Source organism: Sitophilus oryzae, unplaced genomic scaffold (assembly GCF_002938485.1).
Source record: "Sitophilus oryzae breed Bouriz unplaced genomic scaffold, Soryzae_2.0 scaffold_1576_pilon_pilon, whole genome shotgun sequence".
Lineage (NCBI taxonomy): Eukaryota > Metazoa > Arthropoda > Insecta > Coleoptera > Curculionidae > Sitophilus > Sitophilus oryzae.
Genome location: NW_022146254.1, coordinates 8,856,438 through 8,883,036, shown reverse-complemented (window position 1 = coordinate 8,883,036; position 26,599 = coordinate 8,856,438). Strand labels below are relative to the sequence as shown.

Genomic DNA, 26,599 nt, shown 5'->3' with positions numbered 1-26,599 from the left:
TTTTGGACACACAAGAACGCAACTTTTCTTCTATTTAACCGATCTTGTAACTTTAACGGTCTTCAAGATCCCCATTATTCCCCATGTAGGTACCTCATTTTAAACTGGACACCCTCTATACGTGTGCGAATTTTCAGGTCAATACACAAATCGAAAAAAAAGCTTCAAACGGTAAAATCGCAAAAGTGCTTTACACGCAAAAAAAGCAAGAAACGCTTTCTGTGTGGCCGTGAGCTTAGAGAGGTAAAAAATGATATTATTGCTTAAATTCTGCGACTTTTATTGAAAATACACAGACCTTCAAGCTTAAGATTTAAATGTTTCAGTTAAGCTCAATATCAATTTACGAAAAACTGTGAGTAGAATTTCACAAAAGGTGAAGACTAAATGTTAATTAATTAGAACTTTACATTTTTCAGCATTTGTTCAGAGAACTTGCTAATATTTTCATTTAATTAGAATTTGTTTGTATAATCATAGACAAAGTAATAATGTAGGTATTGAAAAATATTTAATATATCGAGTGAAATTGAAGTGAAAAATTGGTAACAAAATTACAAATTTTATTTGACATTTGTAAGTCAAAGTAAAAACTAAGGCAAAAACCATTGGTAAAAACAGTAGCAGAGGCAACACTGTGAAGTGCATTCGTCAATTGTGGTCAGGGTGCATCTACACTATCCTAAAAACGGCGTAACGACATTGAATCGATTTCCAGTAATTCTATTGGCTGAAATTTTTGACAGATGATTTTGACAGATAAAATTTCTGACAGATGAATTTTTCAGCCAATAGAATTACTGGAAATCTATTCAAGGTAGTTACGCCGTTACGCCGTTTTCAGGATAGTGTGGATGCACCCTCAAATAACTATTTTGATGACATGCATGCGAACTTTATCTTTAAAGGCCGCAATTTTACTTGCATGCAACGCAACAAAAGTTGCAGCTATATTACGCAGCTAAGTTCCAGTTCACTTTACAGACAGCAATTTTTTACGGAAATATTTTGTTGCATTAGACATTTATTAGCTGCATCGCGTCATTTGCAAATTTCTATTATTTGGCTTATTTTTATTTGTATTTGAAGGGTCCAGGAGAAAACATGATAAGCGCCAAGAAATTTTAGGGTTTTACTAGTCTTCTTATTCAAAGGGTTTTACAATATTACAGTAGGTTCAACTTAGAGGTGGGAATTCTAGTTCCTTGGGAGGAACTAGTTCCGTAGTTCTAGTTCCTCCAGAGGGATAGTTCCTTGAACTAGGTCTTTAGTTCACAATAGTTCCCGACTAACATTGACATCCCCCTTGCTTGCTAATGCGTTTCGTTGTCAGTCAGAACTATTCACAGTATGATCTGTATAATTTTTATAATGTACGTAGATATAACGAGACGTGTAATGGTGTATGTTAAAAACATATATAGGGAAATTGGAAGAACTTTCGTTGCACGTCATTAATGACACCATGCGTCGTCTTATGGAGTTTGCTGGTGGTCGTATTATGATGTACAACGAAAGTTATTTTAATTTCCCTTATAGGTAAGTTTTATAGCAGATAAAAAATATAAAAAAGAAACTCAAATCAGAGTTTAAAAAACTATATCACAATTAGAGCAAATATTACAAAAATTTTACGAAAAATTGCATTTTCCCTCACTTCAAGCTTTTTGTTTTTGTTTAAAAATTCAGAATATCTACTTCGTTTTATAAGATATTTCTTAATTTTAGGGACCTAAAGTGAAACATTCCCATAAAATATTTAAAAAACAAACTAAAAATCAAAAAAAGTATGCACGACAATTTTCTGTGGTAATTACGCCGCGCCGGCTGTGGCAATAGACAAGGCCGAATCCATCGCCGTCGCCTTGTATTATATCTCGGATCTGCCGACTGAATAGATTCCCGTGAACTAGTCTTTTAATAGTTCCTCTATGTCCGAATCCGATAACATATGGCTGGCACTCCCCACGCCTGCCTAGCATCAATCGCGCTGGCTGATCCATACGTAAACTAGTCTTATTTAGTTCCTCTAGTTCCTTTAGGTCCGGATCCGATAACATACGGCATATGGCTGGCACTCCCCACTCCTGCCTAGCATCGATCGCGCTGGCCCGATTGTACGCAAACTAGTCTTTTATTTAGTTTAGTTCCTCTAGGCACATCATTCTATATCGGTCACAGTCTCGATCCCGGAATAGGTCCTAAGGAACTAGTTCTTTGAGAAACCAGGAACTAGTTCCTTTCATTCCGGGGTCGGAATAGTTCATTGGAACTAGTTCGTTCACGAACTACACACTCTAGTCCAACTGGTCCATACAAAATGTATAAACTGTGCAGGGCAATAAGCTGTTAAATCCTATGATATATGCCTAGTAAAAATATACATAAAGGATACAGAGAAAGAACCTGATAACCATCAGCCGTCCCGGGGTTCACCTGTAAATTTAGTAAAATGGCGCTTATCATGTTTTTCCTCTGGACCCTTCATTTGGAATTTATTGTTTGTTCGTTTATTAACGACAATTAACAAATTAACATAACTTATTAAGCACATTGAACTAAAAACATAAATGTGAGATTATGTTAAACAATTGGCAATCTAAACATAACTAGAAAAAATTGGATGCAAGTTGAAATATTATAGGTCCAGATCATCTGCAAGTGCAAGAAAAGTTGCAACAACGTCACAGATTAAATTCTGAATTCTAATATGCCAGAATCCAGAATCATGTAGGAATAACAGAGGGGAGGTGCTAGAACTGTGGGGAAAATTACCCAATTTTAGTTTTGAGTCAGTAATGTGTTCAGTATTTTGTGCACAAACATTATCCCCAAAATGTAATGTTCTTCATCGATAATTTAAGTGTTTTCTATTGATAAACTAGTTGTAGTAGCAGTAAAGGTATTGACTCAAAGAAACTCACTGAAATAACATTTCACATTAATGTACTGGGTGACAAACTAAGAATGGATGCCGGCTGTATCTCAGGAACTACTTATTGTATAACTTTTTACTTTTTCAAGTTCGAAAATATCCACTAGGGGGCGCATATGAGATGGCCAATCAGAAAACAGGATTTTTCACAAAAATATGCAGGTAAGAGGCAAGGGGTAAGAGGTACCTTATGATCGAAAAAAAATGGCGTCCAGTTGGCTGTGAAATGACGATCGATGACATTTCCCATATAAATTTACATAAAAAATGACAGTGATCTTCATTTCATAGCCATAGCTGACGCCGTTTTTTCTCGATCATATGGTATTTTCAATATTGCTATTGTAAACAATGGGAAAATTGTATTTTTTATATAGTGTATTTTGCTCTATCTCATAAAATAAAGTGGTGAGGGAATGTTAAACTTGCTTTTAGTAAAATAAGAATACCTAACTCTGGTTTGGATTAGCCTATTTAAACAAACTAAACGTTTAGTGTAAACGTTTAAAAGAGCTTTTCTTTCCTAATGATATCTAGTATAAATTTTGTATCCATAGATTTTTTCGTGGTATCTAGTTGGTGCTAGTTGTTTGACATCATAACAAATATAGCGCTTATGCATAAAAAATTATGCTATATTAAAAAAAACTACAAATTTCCCATTCATTACAATACTATTTAAAATACCTCTTCACCTGTATATTTTTGAAGAAAATCCTGTTTCCCGATTAGCCATCACAGATGCGCCCCCTAGCGGATATTTTTCGAGCTTGAAAATCACTTCCAGTGATTTCTCTTTGTCGATTTACTTGTTACAATTTTTTTCTAAAAGTTATACAATCAATAATTTCTGATAAACAGCCGCGTCCATTCATAGTTGGCCACCTGGTACAGGCTCGTAACTCGTAACAAAGCTAATACAAAATTATCTATAAAAAAAATAAAAATTAGGATATGGAGTTACAAGGCATAAGTTTACTACAACATAACTAACATACTTTTAGTTGATTCACTTTACATTTGGATAAGAGAAATATTTTTTTTTATCATTATGTTTCCTTTTTTGAAGTTTATGTAACACGGTCCTGATTCCTTATGAAGTAGTTCACTTTTCCCCGCCCGCGCCCCCATGTTCCGTTTTAATTTTACAGAAATAATATTGTAGCTACCCCCCTTTCTAATTTCTCTATGGGCAGAATGCACATGCATTGTATGAAAAATTCCTGCAACTTTTCTCACATGGAAGTAAAATTGCCAACTGTAAAACAACCCCCAGTGACTTTCCTATACTATTTTCCTACAACTAACCTTTAAACCACCATTCTGCTTTATCAGACCGAATTAAAGGTTCCATGCAATATCCAGTTGTATTAAATTTCATTTCATGGATGTCATTCCTACACTTTGAAGGAAACAGCCTCTCATCTTCACAATTAAAAAACTCAGGAAAAACTGTACTATTGTAAACTATTTGGCAGGGTTGTAAAATGATTCGACACATTTCTCTGCTGGGCAAATCAACTTGTTCATCTTCACACTTCGGCATGTACAAGGCACAAAAGAATGGTTGTATTACAGCCCAACACTTTGGTATATAACGTAAGTACTGTTCATAAAGCAGTAATTTTTCCTGAACTTTTGCTTGACTACTCAGATCAGTTAAATCTAATGTAGTCGAATGGTAGGGCAATTTAGCCCCCATACATTTTGACGTTTGTAGAGTTTCACACTTTGCATTTCGCTTACAATATTCCGGGTTGGTATCAAATAATGATTTATCCAAATACCTTTGGCCCTTTGGCTTAAACAGTTCTTTGTGTCGTACGTATGGGGAGCCTAAAAAATTATTTACTTCGGTTCTAACCGACACCTCAGACTGATTGGTCGGATAATCTTCAAATAAAACAGATCGTGAATCAACTAAAATAGTAGAGGTTTCAAATAGATACAGAAATAGTATCAATAGTATCTTCATCATATAAAACAATGATCAGGCTTTCACAAATGAATGGCTTTACGAATTCTATTCCGTCAAGGAAATTAACAAACCATAGATATTAACAAATTATCTAAAAAAATAAAAAAGCACAGATTCACACTATATTCACAATACACAGAAAACACAAAGAAAACATATCTGTTTTAAACATTTTAGCGAAGTTTAGGGCAGTCATGGGGCTGTTCTTGTCTAAGATTCTTGTCAATCTTGTCTGTCTGTTTGGAATTTTCGACCACCCACGTGTTGGACATTGTTTACTAGACGAAGAAAATCAGAAAGCTGGCCTATGTGCTATAAGTTAAAGAAGGATAAATTATTTCATACATGACTTTAATAGGTAGGCAACTTTATATACCTTGTACACTTGCCTTGGACCAAGGCCTTGGACCACCCGCATTAAAATTATGTTAGACAAGGAAATAGGAAAATTATATTCGTCTTTTTTGTTCGTACGTCCTTGAATCTGAACCCAAAAATCTTACGTCAAGTTACGTCAAAAAAAACTTTTCTTCTCCTGCCGTCTCGTTTCTCTCAGCTTGTCAGAAGTCCGGCAAGTCGTGTATCGCAGGCTGATAACGTCAATATCACAAAAGTTTGTCGTAAAAGTCTTTTAAATGACCTTAGGGAGATAGTGACCTAAAGTGTGACTGCCGTTTCGTTTTGAAGAAAATTGTAAATAACTGCATTAAATACCTCTACAAGTTAAACATGTTCCGAACCGCTATACTCAGGAGTGATGTGGCCAAAGAAGTCGTAAGGAAAGCCTTTCGTGCACAAAGTTTAAGACACCTTGCTGTTCAAACTTTAAGGCAAAGGAATTGTTCCAGGTAAAATACTTTTTATTCTCAAACTCTCTTACTTGCTCGCTTACATAACCATCTCATTAACGAGGTGAGATTACTTAACCTACATTTTGTTGGACATTGAAAAATGTATTTTTTAATTAAAAAATATATATTAGATTTGGTTAACAGAATAGAAATCTGAGAGAAATTTTGAGACTATTTTCTTTTAATCTCTGATTTCTTTATTTCCAATTTCCAACCCTATAAAAAATAGGTATACAATGTGAAAGACATTGTAGGTATGTGCCTACAAGTACCTATTTAATGCATGATAGTAATGTAAGGCAAACAGTTAGGTAATGAAAACTATTTAAAATAAAATAAAAATATATACTCCTGTTTTTCAACCTTAAATTCTATATGAAAATTGGCATATTTTAATGCATTTTAAAAGAACTATTTTTAACATGTCATTAATATAGTATTTGCAACTAATGAGCTATTTAAAATAAAAAATATATAGATCATTTCTAAAAAACATAGATATTCCAAGGTGCAATATGAACTTATTAGTTTTGATTACAATTTAAATTTTTAGAGCTCTTCCAAATGGCATATCAAATGAGATTCTTCGACCATGGAAACATTCAGAAGAAAACCTGGTTAGATATTATTCCAGTGACTTGCCAAGCCATATTCGAGTCACTTTACCGGCACTATCTCCCACTATGGAACTAGGGACCATCATCAGTTGGGAAAAGAAAGAAGTATTTATTTTAATAGATTGCTTAGCCAATTATTAAATAATTTTTCTTTTTAAGGGTGACAAGCTAAATGAAGGTGATTTGTTGGCTGAAATTGAGACTGATAAAGCTACCATGGGATTTGAAACGCCTGAAGAAGGATATCTAGCAAAAATTTTAATTCCAGCTGGTACCAAAGATGTTCCTATTGGAAAATTGGTGAGTCATGAAAAATGTCTAGTGTTATAACCTGTGTTTCTATAGAACTCCATAAATATGAGGATTTCTATTTGAAATACTCCAATCTTTTTTTGAGAAATATGCAGATGATACATAGGTATCGATAACATGAACTAGAGATGGGCAAAAGTAACCGGTTTTTTGAATAACCGGTATTTTCCTCTAAAATAACCGGTTATTTAAAGGTAGTTTTTTTTTCATCAGTTAACCTAATAACCTTGCATTACGTTCAATAACCTATAGCCGGTTATTTTTTAAAAAATCGTACTTGTTTAAAACAAGTAACAATTAAATATTAGCTGTTTGAATCGTAAATTTCGAAGGAGCGAACGGCACGGATCTTCCAGATATTACGACGATAACGGGAGATCCCGCTCCCGCTCCCAAAACGAAAATATATGACATCAAACATCAAATGTCAAAATTAAATCAGGCATCAGGCGAACCCTGATGATAATAATCAAAACAACGGCCAAATGGCCCTGACAGGTCAGGCCGTAAAACAAAGTACTAATGGCATAGACTACTACTAGCCACCAGCTAGCCAAGTGATACGAACCTAACTTCAAATAGATTCTCTAAATTCTATATTTAAATTTTAACCGACTTTAACGGATTTTCAACGGTTCTTCAAAAGTCTTCCATGGTTTCGCCCAGTTTCACCCACGTTTCACCGTAAATATATTTTATTTGTAGTTTGAAGTCTCTCTTGAAGCTTAGACTAAAGAATACAAAATTAAAGTTCAAGTAATGAATGAAGATAATCTTTCATTATCTATTCATTCAGTCTCCTTATTTTTCTTTGGTATTTGATTAAAATAACTTGGTTGTAGATTGTAGAACTTTGGTTGTGTAGTTTATTTTGAGCGTTTAAGTAATTACTAGTTTTGTATTTAATATCTATCCATGTCTACTCAAAAAGTGAGGTTAGAATTTTTATTTAAATTCATTTGTACATATACATACTTACATTGCTACAATCCTATTTAATCATGCGATTTAACTAAGCTTATTATCTAATTTGAAATAGACCTATGGAGTGTAGAGGTAAGTAAACCTATAGGAAAACTAAATATTTAGTTTTGCTAGGTTAGGTTATTTGGATAACCGGTTAATTTGTGTCGGTTAATTTTGTCAAGTTATTATTTTTTAAAGATAATTCCGGTTAACCTATAACCGGTTTTTTACCAATAACCGCCCATCTCTAACATGAACGGTAAGGGGACTGTGTGAGATACTTTAGCTGGGTACTTCTAATTTCTGCCGTATCGAGCGCTGCGATCGAATTGTTTATATGTAATCAACTTAAATGTGACAAGCCCGATATATACCAGATGGTTTATAAAATATCCATGTGTAGGTTAAATTTTCAACAGATTTTTAGCTTTTTCAAAATTACTTATTGATACTTTCCACATAGAAGTGTTTTTTAACAGTATCTTATTCATAACCAATCATAATAAAACAGTGAGTTAAAAGTATGTTATTTAAAAGAGGGGTCTGTATATTATATAATATATAATATTAATAAAATGTATTTATTTCTCAGGTTGTATAATCCTAGAGTATTTATATTAACAATAGAAATAATAAGTAGATGCTTAAGATAATGCAAATATATCGGGTGCGTCTCAAAAGTGGCTCACCCTTATAACTTTTTTATTTTTTCAGTTAAAAAAACGACATTTGGCGTGTTAGTATACGACATAAATTAGGTTTGATTGATGTATGTATTCAATAGCTCCTACCGACAAAGTAAAGAAGTTTCACTTCAAAAATATAAATTACATATTTTACAGATTAGTTAGATAAACAAATAAAGGTGGGTCAAGCGGGACGGCTGCGGCTGTGACAGTCTCCGTTGAAAATCAGTTTATACCGAGCTTTTGACCAGCTCTGTTGTTTTAATTGTTGACTATGGAGTGGTCGCACTTGAGCCAGACAGGAGACTTTTACTGATTTTGCTATCTGCTTTACTGTTTTTGTTGTATGTTTTACTAGTTATGACTCACCCTGTAAATACGCACAATATAACATTCTTTAAAATAAGACTTAAAAATATTTCTAAAATGGTCATAATTTAAAAACCACGTAATTTTGATTATGACGTTTTAGTATTTTTATGACAAATCCACCGAACAAAAAATCAACTACGGTAATCGCAAAACATTTTCCGATGCACGTCATCGATTATATCGAAATTGACACTAAAGGCTATAAACCTGACTGAATGAAATTTTGGTCAAAATATTTAAATTTGTTATATAATTTAAGATACCGAGCAGCTCATCATCTTACTTTATGGAGCAAATGATTGTAACAGATATTTTATTTAGATTAAAGCTGCAAAAATTAGTTTCAAGCGATTTTTATTATCGCCATGTTGGTCATATTGTGCCGCGATCACCAACGTTGTCGTTTATTATTTGACAATTATCATGTCAATTATTATTTTGTATAATATCGTGTTGTTGGTTGTTGTTGAACCTTTGGGAGTAATTCTCGTTTTTTGGCGATTTTCGTGTTTTTGTATTGCATTTCTTCAAATTGTGTGTTGAGCCGAATAGAATATACCGAAGCATTTAAACAGTCAAAGGAAAGAGTTTGTAACTTTCCTGATAAACTATTTTAAACGAGAACGTGACAATAAAGTTCCTTTATTACCCTTGACCCTTGACTGCAGTCAGACAAGTAAGTTTGATTGGTAAGCACATCATACCACTTTCAAAGTTATTTCGATTTGTAGCGAGTAGCTGCTGCCTTAAATTTATATATTTCCACTGTGAGTGTTAGTAGTGACTGCTGCTATAAAATAAATAAATGAATTACTAAAATATTAATTATTCAATTAAAAATATGTAAAACATAAAAATCTTTAAGAAATTATATATAATAAATATATTGTTTTCCAATTTTACATTAAGATTCAACATATAAATCCATCACAATCTGGCAGCGCTGTCACTCAAAGTTGACCACGTGCTTCGCAAATTGTTTTGGGATTACTTTATTTAAAAAGCTAGAACTTTGGTGCAAAAGTAGGTATATTTCATATTTATTTCGATTGTCATTGATTTTCATGCCCTACTATCATTTATCACGATAGTCCCTCCAACGGGAGAACCCCTGATAGTGACAATTGTATCTGTCATTTTAATTTACACACAAATTTTATTTTCTGTTATTTTTTCGATGTCGTCTGTCGAAATCTTTTCGTTCGTGGCTTTTTATTCAAAGATTCATGGACACGTCCACTGTTTTGAACATTTAATATTTGACAGTAAAGTTCAACTCAAACACAATTAGTTTCATTTATTTACAGGTCTGTATAATTGTTGAAAGTGAAGGTGACATAGCCGCTTTTAAAGAGTTTAAAGATGATGCTGCTGCTGGAGCCCCAGCAGCAGCGCCAAAACCAGCTGCACCGGCACCTTCTGCACCAACACCTGCGGCTGCACCACCAACTCCTCAAGCTGCTCCTGTATCTCAGCCACCCGCAGGTAATTTATACTTCATTTTAATAATTCTGTACTGTCTATATCCTAGTAGTAAATTTTCTAAGATATATGTAAATGTATTGAAGTTTTTTAACGATATATACAGGTGTATTTTATTCAAATAAATGGAAGGCTTTTAAGGGGCGGTAGACCTGAACACGAGAGAAACATATTTTCAATTTGTTGTTTTTAAAATGAATTGAAAATAACCTGAGAAAATAACCCAGTAACTTTGATAATAATTAAAAAAATATAGAAACATTTTGAGAATCGCGGGCCTCCTGTGTTGCTACATGGACAAGAAAATATATGTATATCATAGGCTTGGTGCATTCTCCGCCGGTGCTGCCACCATAAGAAAATATGGTAAACAACCGGCGCGGCGTATACAAATACATGGATTTAAATAGGGAGTATACGAAAAATTTATTATATAATTATCCTAAAAGTGTTAGGAAGTATAATTTGTGAAAATTCTAAACATAAAAATAAAAAATTATATAAATATTTTGATATCTTCAGAAGGTCTAACTTGTATTATAATTTATTATTCAAGCTAATAAAACTTTTTAAATGAGTTCAGCTAGGGTAGGTAGCATAGTTTTACGTACTGATTTTGCACTTTTGTTCTTTTTCACTTAATTTGTACTACCCGAAACAGCGTTACATCACACAAACCTCGTGCCTGAGTATTTTGTCGTTTCAATAGCTGCACTATTAAAAACTAAAATACTTAAATATTATGAGAAAGTCACGATTTTAATATTATTTTAATGCGATCAACATCGGAACTGCGTGAAATACCGAGCGAAAACTTCTAATTTCTGCCGTATCAAACGCTCCGGTCAGAATTTTTAAAATCAACTGAAATGCACTAAGCCTATACTTTTTCTTTATATGTAAAGGGGGTTTTATATAAAAACTTGTAGTTGAGATGGTGATATGGTATATGTAAGATGATATACGCGCTTAGTACTTTTGTAGTGTAAAACAATTCCAATTTTAAAATTCCTCTAGGTTTACTTATTTCTTTTAATCAATAATTTTTCAGTTCAAAAAATGTTAGAATTTGAAGGAGTAAGTATACAGTACGTCTGTCCGTTCTGTAGCTACGGGGTATCCGTGAGAGGGGAAACGATATTCTCTCGATGTTTTTCGTAAAAAATAGACGACGCGTCCCATCAATAAAAATTCAACAAATTTGCAAGTAGCCAATAAAATGAGTGGCGGAGCGATTTGCGGTGACGCACTCGTCAAATCGACGTATAAAATATATTGCTGTTTATTTAAATGTTTTTTGTCCGCATTCCTTTCATAGACACAGATCCAGCAGATGCACTGTACATATATTTAACAATTTCAAGCCATCAGGATTTCATAGTCTTTAGTCTAAAGCTTCATTCAGAACCTCAAAATTAGTGGAATAAATTAGTTTCAGTTAGCGTAGATGTTCCTCTAATTTTAATGCAAGCATTCAGAACGTCAAAATTAGTGATAGTACTTTTCAATTATTAGTAGAAAAAGTTATCAAACTTTTTTCGCTGAAATTTGAAAATGCTAATGCGCATGTGCGAGTAATTAAGTAAGTAATATATCTAATGCGCATGTGCGAGTAATTAAGTAAGTAATATATCTAGTAATATGTATGCGAGTAAGTATATTTTGGCCTTTCATTATCGTCTGTCAAGAAAAAATATGGTTTGGTTTGGTTTGGTTTGACTTTTTCTATGGGTACAGCTCGAAGAATGTGGCCAGTGGTCAGTGGTAGATAGTAAAAGAACAAAACAAATACTAGAGCACAAAGAGAACCTAGTACGCATAATTGTAGGTGTCGTCACCTGAAACTGCCCCACGGGGGTAAACCTCGTCAGATGAAAGATTTCCCACGAAAACCATAGAGCACCTGCTGTCCCCTGTCGGGCACTGGAATACCGACACTTTAAAACTTGATTCCAGACATGATTCCAAACCTCAACAACCTAACCTAACCTAGCCTAAGCTAATTATTGGGCTGTCTTAAGGATGTTCTATTAATTTTAATTGTTTTAATTTAATATTGAGGATAATCTTAAATATAAAGTATAATTGATTTCACTAATTTATTCCGTGGTTTTAAATAAAGTATAAATCTTTACTGTTGTTCTTGTTTTATTAGTTAATTTAATAGGGAAAGAAGTTAAACTAGTCAACTATTTCACTATTTTTTGTTGTTAATTTCATGTGACATGTATATATATATTCTAATTTTTGCTGTGAAAGAACCTATCAAGAGACTAACACAAACAAATGTATGCGTTTTACTGTCATGTGTATTGTATGTCTTAGTTTCAATACGTTTCAGTAATCACACTTCTAGGATATAGTCAATACTAATAAATATAAAGCTAATGATTTGTTATGTTGCTTGGATTGTATTCATGACAAATTTTTCTAGCTGCTCCACATGGAGACCGAGTGTATGCTAGTCCTATGGCCAAAAGATTGGCGGAACAAAGAAATATTCGTTTGCAAGGAAAAGGAACAGGCTTGTTTGGCGCCATAACTTCCTCAGATTTAGCCTCTCAGGGTAATTATACTATATTTTTTAAGAACGTTAATAAAATAAGCTTTTGATTTTTTTGCTATACTTTAAAATCCAAAAAATTAAAATTGATATTGTACCTATAATCTGATATTTACGAATTACAACTATATATCGATTTTTTTAAATTATTGACATAATTGCACCAATCATTTATTAACGATATATTAACTACGGTAATCGCAAAACATTTTCCGATGCACGTTATCAATCATATCGAAATTGACACTAAAGCCTATAAACCTGACTGAAATTTTGGCAAAACTGTTTAAATTTGTTGTATAATTTAAAATACCCAGCTGCTCTTCATTTTACTTAATAGAGCAAATAATTGTAATAGATATTTTATTTAGATTAAAGCTGCAAGAATTAGTTTAGAGCGATTTTTATTATCGCCATGTTGGTCACATTGCTCCGCGATCATCAAAGTTGTCGTTTATTATTTGACAATTGTCAGAATGTCAGTCATTATTTTGTATAATATTCTGTTGTTGAATCTTTGGGAGTAATTATTCTGTTTTCTTTTGCCGATTTTCATAGTCTTTTTTTGAAAAATTGTACTTTAAAACACAAACAGTTCTTTTACGAACTAAATTTTCGAGTTTTTGTATTTTTGTTTTTGTTTTTGCATTTCTTGAAATTGTGTGTTAAAAATATGCCGAAGCATTTCAACAGTTGAAGCAAAAAGCTTGTAGCTTTCCTGATAAACTATTTTGAACGAGGACGTGACAATAAAGGTCTTTTATTACCCTTGACTGCATCCAGAAAAGTAAGTTTGATTGGTAAGCACATTATACCACTTTTAAAATTATTTCTACTTATTTCGATTTGTAGCAAGTAGCTGCTGCCCTTAAATTTAAATATTTCTACTGTGAGTGTTTAAATACTGTTAATAAATAAATTAATTACTAAAATATTAATTATTAAATTAAAAATAAAAAGTAAAAATCTTTAAAAAATGATACAATAAATATATTGTTACCCAATTTTACATTAAAATTCATCTCATAAATCCATCACAATCTGCCAGCGCTGTTGCCATCGCTAGTCACTCAAAATTGATCATGTGCATCGGAAATTGTTTTGCGATTTATATCTGTAGTCTATTCAATTAGAGATCCAATGACAGTGACAGTTGTTGTTTGTTACTTTTTCAGATTTTATTTTTTTATGTAGACTAGTTTATTTTAGGTTTGTTCCAACCAGCATTTCGGGATCGTTCCGAAACCGTACTCGAATCGGTACTTCGAATAGTTTCGTGACGGTGCACGGTGTCACGTTTCGTGAAAAGTATCAACGTTGGAACGCTTTGTGGATTGTTTTCGGGACTGTCAAAAGTGTCAAGCGTGCGTGTATCCATCGGTTTTTTGTTTTTCTTTAGAATTTCATAACATAACCTTATTATTTTCGTTTGCAATTTACAATAATAATAATTATTATTCTTGAAATGGAGAATCAGAATCCAGTAATTGTTGGTAAGTGTTGTTTCAACTGTATACTCACTAACTCACTTACCTATCCTCTCTTTTATGATCCTGTTATGCGTAGTTTCCTGTTATTTCATTGCAGTGATAGAATCTTGGAACATTATTTTATAAATAAAAAATTAATTAAAATTTCCGAACGATTTACTCCACACAAACTCACAAGCAAAAGTATAACGCAACACGTATTCGAATTCGTAAAAAATAACCGAGACAGAAGCATCAGCCGGACGGCGGACCAGAATCAGCTGTTAAAAATCGATAATCCCTGCCAATATGCTTTAATGCGCAAGTCAGCCCAAACAGTTCTCAATTTGGACCATGTACCGAAATTACCGTTCTGAAATCGTAACTAAACGATCCCAAGGTAGGTTGGTACGCAAATAGAATCGTCCGATAACCGTCAAATCTCGGTTGGAACAGATTTGAATTACTGCGCACGAGCGTGATCGTTCGGTGACGGTTCTGCGGCGGATTGGAACAAACCTAGATATTGTTTTTATACAGTGTCACAGGTAAAGCCCGAATCATATGGAACTTTTTTTATTTATGGATTAGGTGAAATTTAACTTCGGAGATGGTCAATGATTTGGTTTAGATTAATAATGATATAAGAAAATTTAGCATGTTGCTTTCAGGTATCTGTCAAAGTTGACATTCAGAATAATAAGTGTGTAAAAAATGGGTTTTCTGACAGAATTTTGAAAAACTTTATTTAAAAATTGTTACATATTTTCAGTTATCTAGCTGAAAAATTAAATTTCGTCAGTTTTAACCAATAGCTGCCGATTCTCGTGGTTGAAGCAAAAATATCTGATGGCAGTTTGTTTGTAAGTCAAATATTTATCTAGTGGTTATACGGGGTGTCCCAGAAATAAGTGCAAGTATTTTGCAGTAACAATTTTTTTCTTTACTATTTTTCAAATAAGTCCAAAATACCGAGTTATTTTACTTTGAAAATTGAAACAAAAAATTGGTCAAGTTCGAGTCGGACTCGCGCACGAAGGGTTCCGTACCATTCATTATCTATACAACATTAGACACTATATTATTATAAACTTTTTTCCGATTTAGCTGAAATTTTGAATGCGCGTATAAGTAATTTAAAAAAAAATGAAGAAACACATTACTAAAAATTGTATTTATCAATAATAAATATGTAAAAATTAAAAAAAAACGATTAAAAAAAGTCGCCTTGACTAGGATTCGAACCAGCCTTACCAACGTCATAGCAGCGTAAAGTCCTAACGCTTTAAACCACGCGGCCACTGAGAACTTGAAAGATTCTATGTAAAATTCTTACTTAAAAGATAATGTTTAGTGAAAATACTTTTTTATTTATAAACATTTATTTAATTCTGTTTTTAGTATTTGTTCTTATAGCGGCAACATAGATACATTATCTGTATAAATTTCAACTGTCTAGCTATAACGGTTCATAAGATAGACCTTTGTGACAGACGGACGGACGGACAGCGAAGTCTTAGTAATAGCACAGAATATCTAGCTACGCAACAGAAGCCTCGTTACATGTATAAAATTGTAGGTAGCAAAAGGAGACAGGCTTTAAAAGTCTGTCTCCAAATCAGATATTTTGATGTGGTAGTTTCGCTACTACATAATAGAGGGCAATAAATTTAAAAGAAAACAGTTTTCTACAAATTCAAAATTTAAAAGAATGTTGTGCAAAAAACTCATCGGTGTAATTCTGATATCGTAATACTACCAGATAAAGCCTACCTTCAAATTTGCTGGGATCATTTGTATAAAAAATAGATCAGAGCTGTTTTTTTCAGTTTGCCATGTTAGTTGGAATTAAATCTTATGAGCTAAAGTACAATCACTTCCTGACGTTTGATTGTATAATTGAATCCTGAATTTTCATTGTAATTCGGCGACAATATAAGTATTGTTCTACTATTACGATACCATTTTGGCGTTCGATACGGACTTAAAAACAGCTATTTTACGGACTCATTTCAGTCCGTAAAATGTTTCTTTTTTCGGCCTAGGCCGTAAAGGTCGTCATGGCAACTTTATGGTTCGGTTACAATTAATATGATGGTAATACTATGCATATCAAAAGGTACCTTAATATATTACCATATTACCAATACCTATTTAAAAGAGGCTTTTTCGATTGAGCTCATATTTGATATATACTTGCGTATTTTTGATGACCATTGTCATTATTATGGTACCATGAAATATATCCATGCTGGTACCATAATATAAGTGTATTAAGTAATGGCGTTCGATTGACTTAAACTTGGGAAACTTATTGCTTTTTTGACATTGTAATATGATGGTACTATGATGCATATAAAGTGGTAAGGTAATATAGTACCATATTACGATCGGTGATTTCCTGGCCACGGCTTGGGCTCAAACTTGGTATACTACGTATCTTCGGTGAGTTTGCAATAATGGTTTTTAAAGTATATAGAGTGGTACCATAATATAGTACACTATTATGATATCATTTCCTGGAGTTATTAAATACCCAAATTTGGTATACTTAAGTTTATTTATAAAGATAAAAATGAAATGAACAATTTTGTGCATTTTGAAAACTTGCATCTGCAATCGAATCTTTTCCCCATTAGCAGTTTGCAAACTTTCTTCTTTTCTCAATAGATTCTTCTATGTAACCTTCGGCCACTGTGGACGACCTAAATAATTATTGTTGTTTAGAACAAGATCGGAAAATATTAAAATTTTTACCTCCAACCTCCTAGGCGTTTCAGCGATTTTAATCCACATTGCATCTGCAGTCGTGACAGCTACTTTTATCGGAAACAATGACCTGTATATTCGTTTGTACCTGTGTCACTTTTAAAATCTACCTACAATCGATATAAATAACGTGGCAAATGAAAGAAATTCGTTATTATAGTATTTTTTAGTTACGTTAACATTTTTTGACTGCATAATCATGTGGTAAATTATTTCCATTATTAGACAAGCTTATATTTCATTACTAACGTTCCAGCATTAATAAATATCACTATCAATCGCCCTGTATATTATTACTCTTTTGAAAGGTAATTAAAGGTATCCGCAAGGTTAACATTATAAGGTAGCTGTATATTAAAATATATATGTTTTGTAATAATATACTTAAAACTATTTTAATAGCCACAAGGAATAATTAATATAAGTTTATCTGACAAGAAAAGAAGAATAGAAAAGAAACACATACTGCATTATACACAATAAAAAATGGGATGCCAATTCAAGTCTTTTGGCCAAAAATCACCGCATCTGTGCATATTTAGCCGAGCTATAAGGCCGTCGACGAGCCGTCGATCCAAAACCGAAAGTTCAAAATTTCTAATTATATTCTGATTATGATATTGTCGCGCCATCTAGTATTCTATTTGTGCAATTTTAGCTCTTTCATTTCGAGTATTTTTCTGTTGCGTAGCTAGATATTCTGTGGTAATAGGGTTCCCGTTTTTACCCTTTGGGTACGGAACCCTAAAAATGCTTTTTTGCTTAAATTTTGAGAACCACTGGATCTTTTCTGGATTTTCTTTTATGTACATTTAATCTACTACCTATGTTGCCATATTATCAAGAAATTATGTTTTTTAACATAAAACTATTTCCAAATTTTTTTTCAAAAAATTCCAAATTTTCAAAAAAATTTTTCGCAAAAAAACTCATCGGCGTGTTTCTGAGGCCGAAATATACTACCAGTTAAAATACTTGCACTTATTTCTGGGAGACCCTGTATAAAAAAATTAATTTATTTTGAAAATAATTTAAATTGTAGAAAGTGACGCAAAGTACGAATGACTTTCTTATCTATTGAGATGCCATCATGAAATTCATATTTGTACATGTTGGGGACTTATTTGCTATCGCTTATACTAAATGTGAAAACATATTTTTATAGCCTATTTATAAAATTATTTATTTAGATATTGTCCCTATATGATCTCTAATCAAATTAAAAGGAAGGTGTTATAAAAAATTGTCTAAAAATCTAATATATTATACTATAATAACGGGCTTGATTTTTAAAGAAAATATTGAATATTTTGAATTGAAAATATTGTATAAAGAAACTTGTGCCCTTATTGGGTAATTTCGACACAAAAAATGTGTAGGAATAATGTCATCTCGATATATGAAAGACTTATTCCTAGTTTGGCATCCGCAAGCCAATTTTTGTACAACAAAATTTAACTTTTCGTATAAAAACTATTAATTTATGCAAAACATTTAACTCAATATATGCGTACTAGATGAATATCTGACACTATTGGATAAAAATAACGATTGTTTTCCTCTAGTTGATTGAAAATTGGTATAGTTATGTAATAGAATAGAAATAACTTTCTGAAAATTCAGCCAGAAAACACATTTTCCCATTGAGGCATTTATTACTTTAAATGTCAAATTTGACAGATACCAGAAAGCGACATGCTAAATTTTCTTATGTCATTTTTAATTTAAACCAAAGCAGAGATTATCGCCGATTGATTTCTGTCATTTTATGTAATAAATAAAGTATTATGAATCAGACATAAAACATTTAAGTAGTATGTATCTTTGTCGCAATTTTATTTCTATAAATTTATAACATTTGTTATTATATTAGATTCCTTGAGGTGGCTATTGGCCGCATCCATTGCCATCTTCTTAGATCTATTGTGGTACTTGTTATTACATAACAAACAGGGATATTTGTATTTATGTTTTGTTTGACTAACGATAGTTTCCGAAAATATTAATAAATTACTTAAAATATAGCCAAAGAAAGAAGTTTAAACTTAGAGAGCATATAGAGAATGGCACCCAAAAAATTGTAGCTAATTACCCGTAATCTCATTACAAATTGTTGTCATGCGTCTTGTCACCTAATTAACTATAGAAAAGTCAATAAAAGTTGGCGTGCACGTCATCGAAACATTTGACGAACGTCCGTCGCAATATTGCCACGGTTACCTTTTTTACTTTGACTTTTAACAAGTAGTGTTAAATAAAATTCGTAATTTTATCACTGATTTTTCACTTTGATTTTAGACACAAATAATATTGTTTTCTCTCTACATTATTACTTTGTCTATGATTATTACATAAACAAATTCTAATTAAATGAAGTTATTAGCAAGTGTTCTGAATGAAAGCTGAAATATGTAAAGTTCTAATTGGTTTAACATTAGTCCTCACTTTTTGTGAGATTCTACTAATTATGTCTATTATCTATGATTCTACTCAGTCCGTAAACTGATATCGAACTTAACTGAAACACGCCAAAAGATTTATGTATTTTCAATAAAAGCCACAAAACTTAAAGCAACAATATCAATATTTTTACCTCTCTAACGGAGTTTAACGGCCATGACTACCAATATAAAGCCTTTTTTATCGGTCAATTCGTTTACGTGAGGCCACGTGCTGTCTTTTTTAACTAGGATATAAAATTATAAGAAGAAGGAAAAAGTGCGCTCTAACTTTTACATAAATTTTTATTTATTAGAAATTTAATTTGGTAATCGTGTCAACGTCTTTGACGATGTCCACACCAACACTTATTGATTTCTCTGTAGTATATTTTATCTGTTTACTAATTTTGTGTATTTCCATTAGAGCTCAAACACACTGACGACCAGGTCGCAGCGACCAACCAACGGCCACCAATCAAATGATACAACGCGCACTACCGTTCTAGCCGTTGGCTGGTCGCTACGACTTGGTCGTCAGTGCGTTTGAGCTCTTATAGTCTATTTCTTAATGGTTGATAGCACAGCGAGAAGGGCTGGGGCCTTAAAGCATCACAAACCATAGGCGCTATAACTTTTACAGATTCTACCAGCCGATTTTTTTTATATAATAATAAAGTAATTTGTTTTGCCCTTGAATGAGCTTGAACCGGACTCGTCCCACAATAGTTGTAGCAAAAAAATTGTTCGCTTTTTGTTACGTGTTGGCTGATCGGTCTGTAGTTATTCTGTGGTTTAATAGCTACCTGATCACTGTATGGTTATGAACACCCCGCCAATTAATACCCGACACTGGTGGGGGCGGTCCATGAAAATCTTTATTACCTATTGTTATACTAGCTACCCCTATTGTTCTCGGCAAAGGTACCGTATGTGTCCATCCACAAACGTGTTAAAGCTGTTTAAATTTCATTTGAATATATATAATGTTTCGATTTATTAAAGTTTTTGAACGTTACAATAGCAAGTGTAACTTTGTATTTGATGAAGAGATATAGGGTATATTTATTATAGGAATAATTTTATAGCTTTATAGGTTTTATAAGTTTTTATAACTTTTACACGTTACTTTATTTCTCGATTTATCGTAAGTTTTTAAGCAAGTGGTTTTTTTTTTATTTAAATCGATTAAAATAAAAAATATCCGTTGATTTAAATCACGATTTAAATCTTGATTAAAATCAAGCTGATTTAAATCTTGGCACCCTGTCTTCAACACTGGGACGTAATTCGTCTCATTGCTTATACCTGGTGCGTCTCAAAAGTGGCTCACCCCTATAACTTTTTTATTTTTTCAGATAACAAAACGACATTTGGTGTGTTAGTATATGACGTAAATTAGGATTGATTGTCGTATTCATTTATTTTCGGTCACATGACTACAACTTTTGATTTTTAAATAGCACCCTCGGTATATTTTTTCTTTATTCGATAGAAAATGACATTCTGAATAGAATGACATACCGTATATGTCAACTTTTGACATTTCAGCTTAAAAATAAATCGCATTTTAAATTTCATTCTAGAGTGCCATGGCTGCGTTTTTAACTAATTTTTAACACTAATTTTTAATCAAGGAGCCTTGGAAAAATATATTTGATCATCTAATGTTTTTCGTGTATTGTCCCTTAGTTAAAAGATGCTCAAATCGTATTTTTAATCATCTCAGTTTTTTTCAAATAGAACAAGAGTGGCTCATTAGCATATTTGGAAAAAGCATTTTTTTTACCAATAATTTGGTACCACACACTTCATATTTCGGTCAAGTTGTCGTTATGAACCGCAGGTTACAATTTCAAATAAACCATATGCGAAAATGTCAAAAGTTGACATATGATATGTCATTCTATACAGAGTGTCATTTTCTATTGAACAAAGTAGAAAATACTGAGAGTGTCATTTAAAAAGCATAAGTTTTAGTAATTTCCTGTGTGTCCAATCAATCCGAATTTATGTCATATACTAAAATACCAAATCTCGTTTTGTTATCTGAAAAAATAAAAAAGTTATAGGGGTGAGCCACTTTTGAGACGCACCCGGTAAGGGGAGGCCGCGGTATAGACTTTAAATATGTTTACTAATTTTGTGTATCCGTCTTTTTCAGTGTCTGCAGCCCCAGCTGCTGCAGCGCCCGCTTATGCACCGCCCACAGCGGCAGCGGGCGCCCCCGCCGCTCCACCACCTCCAGCTCAAAGCATCTTCGTTCCTCCGGTGGCCCCCGGCAGCAGCCACGCCTCTGCCTCCGCGCCCGGTCCCTTCGTGGACATCCCTGTGTCCAACATTAGGCGCACCATTGCCAAGAGACTTCTCGAGTCGAAACAGCACATCCCCCATTACTACCTCACCTCCGAAGTTAACGTAGACAAGCTGCTCAAAGTCAGGTCGACGTACAACAAGAAATTGGAGAAGAGCGGCGTGAAGCTTAGCGTAAACGATTTTATTATTAAAGCCGTCGCTGTCGCTTCACAAAAGGTAGGTGTAATGTTGAAATTTCCTACCGGCGACGTCGATTTTATTGAACGAGGTTAGCTGCAATGTTAAGTTTAAATTGACTGGCAGATAAAGCCAAGTTACACTACAATATGAGGATTTGAGTATGTGCGTTATTTTATTTCTTAACTCTTGAAATTGTTTTTTGTTTTCTTAGCTACACATCTACACTATAGATGAGCAGACAAAAAAAATTGTCTGCTTTTTATTCAAAATTTCGATATTAAATTAAGATTAAAGCTTCATTCAGAACCTCGCAAGTAGTGGAATAAATTAGTGGTTTCAATTACACTTTATATATTTTATTTTACGATCTTTCACAATGTTGAAAAAACACAATTAAACGTAATAGAATATACTAGCAACAGCTGGCGTTAGTTAGTCGTATCCATAGAGTAAGCCTAATATTTAGCTTATAAAACAATCAACTTTTGATTTTTGACCACAATTTCTCGTGACGGAAGATAATCAAAGGCCAAAATGACATTTCTCGCAAATTTTGAAGCATAATTAGTGGAAAAGTTAAAAATTTGATAACTTTTTCTACTAATTGAAAATATCTACCACGAATTTTGACGTTCTGTTAGGTTACAGTGTAATTAAAGGAACAAACTTCTACGCTTATTGGAACCACTAATTTATTTCACTAATTGCGAGGTTCTGAATGAAGCTTAAATAAATATTTTACCTATGTTATTGTTAAAGCACTATAATCTGTTTTTATTCTGAAGGTGCCTGAAGCCAACTCTGCTTGGATGGACTCTACAATTAGACAATTCAAGAACGTAGATGTAAGTGTAGCAGTATCGACGGACAAAGGTTTGATTACACCGATAGTGTTTGAAGCAAATAATAAAGGTGTAGTACAAATCAGTTTGGCAGTTAAGGAATTGGCGGCTAAGGCTAGACAAAATAAGTTACAACCACAAGAATTTCAAGGTAAGATACTTAAATAAGACTGAAATAATATATTCATTTTTATTTTGAAGTTCAATTCAGTTAATCAAAATTTATCTTCAAAAAGTTAAAAACATAAAATTTTAAATTATTTTTCACTAGTTATTATTAGTATAAAATTCCAAGTTTGAAATTTGTAACACTTTAGAAGTAAGTACCTACCTTAGAATTTTGATGACTGTGAGTGAGTCACTGTCGAAGTTTGAGTAGCACTAGTTCATAATCTTTGAATTATTGTTGTATTCATATACAAATAAAATCAGACGGACAGACGAGATCAAATGATAAATTTTGATAATAATTATTTCTTTTTTACTTGCCACTAAAAATGGAAAAAAAATAAAATTTCTTGTATCTTTCAGTTTAAAAGTTTGATGGTTGGTTCATACTTCTAGTATTAGTCCTAACCTTCCGTTAACATTAACTCTAAGAAATTAACCTTAAGAACTTAAGGAATTGCCGTTCATACTTCTCATACTTCTCTTAAAAATATTCTAGTATGCGCTTGCGGACATATGTAACGTATGTTTTGAGTTATCCTAATTTTACAAAAAATATTTTTTATATATTTATTAAGAATATACGGGAAGGGAATATTCTACAATATTCACAATAACAATAATTAAATATCTACCACGATGGTAATAAAGCTAACAATACAAAAGTAAATCTAAATATGTATGGATATATTTTTAGGATTTAGAAAACAAGAGAGACTAATGTTCTCAATTATAACATTCACTTGTTTGTGAATACATATTAATCATTTCTAGACTAAAAATATAAATAATTAGGTATTAAGATTTATAAACCGTTAAATATTCAATAATGTTTATCGTGAAATAACACGAAGTATAAAACTATTATTCTGTTTTTTTAGGTGGTAGCATCAGCGTATCTAACTTAGGTATGTTTGGTGTTGACTATTTTTCTGCCATCATCAATCCTCCTCAAGGCTGTATCCTTGCTATTGGAACAACAAGCACAAGATTAGTACCAGACGATAACAACGAAAAAGGGTAAATATACACGGATTGCCACACAACTTATCCATTAAAAGTTTTTAGGGCCTAAAGATATTTCGCGCTGTACATTCTTTTTAAATACTTGTTATTTCCTGTTTCGATTGTGTCACATTGCTTAGTTTACATAGAAGCTAGAGCTACAAACCACTTGTATATTTTATGCGTTTTGGAATTTAGATGAATTTCTAAACATATTTTGTATACCCTACTGCAGCAAAACCTTGGGTCGTCGTTTACGTGTCTAGGAGTGAGAATTGCTATGCCGCTCTAGCAAGTCGGAGAGAGAAAAATGCGAAGTATTTATTACATGACCACTTATTTCAATGCTAGATTTCATGCGCTTGGAAAAATAATTGCTCATCTTTCTTTATTCAGTACATCTTATTTTACTGAGCGTATTGGGCGTATTCTGTACACAGGAAAATCGACGCCCAAGGCCAGAAATGCCGACCCGGTATGATGGACTCTAAGTTAATCGTTTTTTAAATATTTTTAATTAAATGACAAAAACTAAATTTACTGAGCAGAATTAAATAATTATATATTTTAGGATATTGATGTATTTTTAAAACTACTCTGTCACCTTATAGAAAATATATATAGCAGCTCCAATTTCGTCATATGCCATACAAAAAAATATCCATATTGTTCAATTGCCACTAATACAAAGAGACCTAAAATAGGGAACAACCCAATGACTAAAGAATACAAGGACGTGTAACACCCATATAAAGGGCTGCAGCAGAATTTGTTACGTTAAACGCCGTCATATTGGAGCCTACGGATGAGTCACAACCTCGCCAGCAGCGACAATTTTAGCGATTTTTAATAATTTGTTGTGTGTAGTGAACTTTGTATAAACTGTATTACAATGGTGTTGAGCTTTCAAATGTAAAAGCCGCAATGATACTTGAATGAAGCTTTCAAATGTAAAAGCCAGGAGTTGCGTTTCATAAGTAAATAAACACTTCACTACACCTTTTTAGCGTTTTCTTATTGAATTTGGTAATTATTTTTCTGATATTAGATGTACTTGATATGTGCTAATCGTCGATACTAGTTTTGTACCTTTTGTTAACATTTTAATACGTTTTTTTCGTAATTAATTAATATGATACCACCGCCTACACCATAGGCGAGGTCAAAACATTTATCAAAAATATAAATATCCCTTCAAGTAGCTAAGTTAAGAAAAATAAAAATAAAGACCACGGCACTGTTTGGGTGACTGAATATATGACCACGGCACCGTTAGTCATTGGAACAACCTCATAAGGGGGACATAACCTCAAAAGTTATGTCAAATCGTTGAGCTTGACAGTTGAAAAGTAATTTTCACATTTTTTATGTGTCATCAGTTTGACGATTTGAAATTGGCGCGCGGAACTTGCCGACCAATGGTGCCGTTATCACCTCTAACGTAGTGACCAACCTGCGCAATATCATATTTTGTGTTTTCTTTGTATCATGGTCTATAAAAAGAACCATCTTTATTTTTTGTGCACTGCAAATGTTTTTGTCATAAAGAAGTTTAAACTTAGGTATAGAACATAGTCTGTTCAACGAGTCAAGAAAGATTTCGACAGATGACATTCAAAAAATTGCAGAAAAAAAAATTGCTCATGTATTAAAATGACAGACATAACTCTCACTGTCAGGGATTAATCTGTTGGATAGTCTAGGAACACAAAATGTGTTTAGAATTTCATGTATGTAGAATTTAAAGAGCTTAAAATATTGTTCTATTTAAAATAAAAGTAAATTGGTATCCACTTCTGGTTAAGCTGGAAGTGCCAAAATGTGAACAATAAAGTAATACAGGTAATACAGGTTGAATTTTCATTAACTTAGATTCTAAAAACTTTTAATGAATGTGTTATATGAAGAACTCTTTTTTATTTTTGTGTCCAAGCGGCACAATTCTATTTTGCTAAACTTTTTTTGTAGATTCAGAGAAGCTCAGTTCCTAACAGTAACACTCAGTTGTGACCACAGAGTAGTCGATGGTGCTGTTGGTGCCAGATGGCTGCAAGTTCTTAGACAATGTCTTGAAGACCCCGTGGCAATGATTCTTTGAAAGATTTAATGTGTTTTTACGATACAAAAAATGTATTTTTAAGATCAACCCGTTGAAAGGGACAGTCATCCATATTTTTATTTTATTTGTTATTCAGTTTTTAAGTTATTTAACAGATTTTAAGAGCTGAGTCGCTTAGCGCCTAAAATACTGGTTGTTATTTTAAAATGATAGTAGATTTTTAAGTTATTATAGTTATACTACTATCATTTTGTAAAATATCTGCATTTAAAGTAAATCACTCACTTTTTATTAATTTGCCCGCATTAGACGTGGCAAATTATTTGTTATATCTCTTGATTTCATGTAAATAATATAAACATTAAATTATATTGTACAGTTATTCTTGATTTATTTTCCTATTCTGATGAATGCGCCAGGATCAGGTATGGGACATTAAAGTTTTTAAGGCGGGTATACGTGCATAGATTTATTGGCGCCACTAACCATGCCAGTTCATCTTGCACACCAGTAGTGAAGGTTTATATTCTATGGTTTATATCCTGCATTGCCCACACAAAATTTTTGTTGAGCCAGTTTCATTTCTATGTA

The 26,599-nt window shown here is 32.7% G+C and overlaps 2 protein-coding genes across 2 annotated transcripts in view; one reads left to right on the top strand and one right to left on the bottom strand.

The window, feature by feature from the left end:
• The window catches only part of LOC115879490 (protein smoothened), a 40,282-nt gene extending 34,977 nt beyond the window's left edge, over positions 1-5,305 (bottom strand). The window contains exons 1-2 of the mRNA XM_030896391.1: positions 5,290-5,305; positions 4,244-5,225 (exon numbers count right to left, since the gene is read on the bottom strand). Coding sequence (XP_030752251.1) covers positions 4,244-4,913 — 670 coding nt within the window. The 5' untranslated portion in view covers positions 4,914-5,225; positions 5,290-5,305. The remainder of the gene's footprint in view (positions 1-4,243; positions 5,226-5,289) is intronic.
• A 130-nt stretch (positions 5,306-5,435) lies between these two features.
• LOC115879491 (dihydrolipoyllysine-residue acetyltransferase component of pyruvate dehydrogenase complex, mitochondrial) lies at positions 5,436-26,390 on the top strand. The gene is made up of 9 exons (XM_030896393.1): positions 5,436-5,761; positions 6,318-6,486; positions 6,541-6,681; positions 10,025-10,202; positions 12,634-12,765; positions 21,603-21,970; positions 22,720-22,927; positions 23,826-23,964; positions 25,918-26,390. The coding sequence occupies exons 1-9, from the start codon at positions 5,643-5,645 to the stop codon at positions 26,045-26,047; spliced, it is 1,584 nt and encodes a 527-aa protein (XP_030752253.1). The 5' UTR covers positions 5,436-5,642; the 3' UTR covers positions 26,048-26,390.
• The last annotated feature ends 209 nt before the right edge of the window (positions 26,391-26,599 follow it).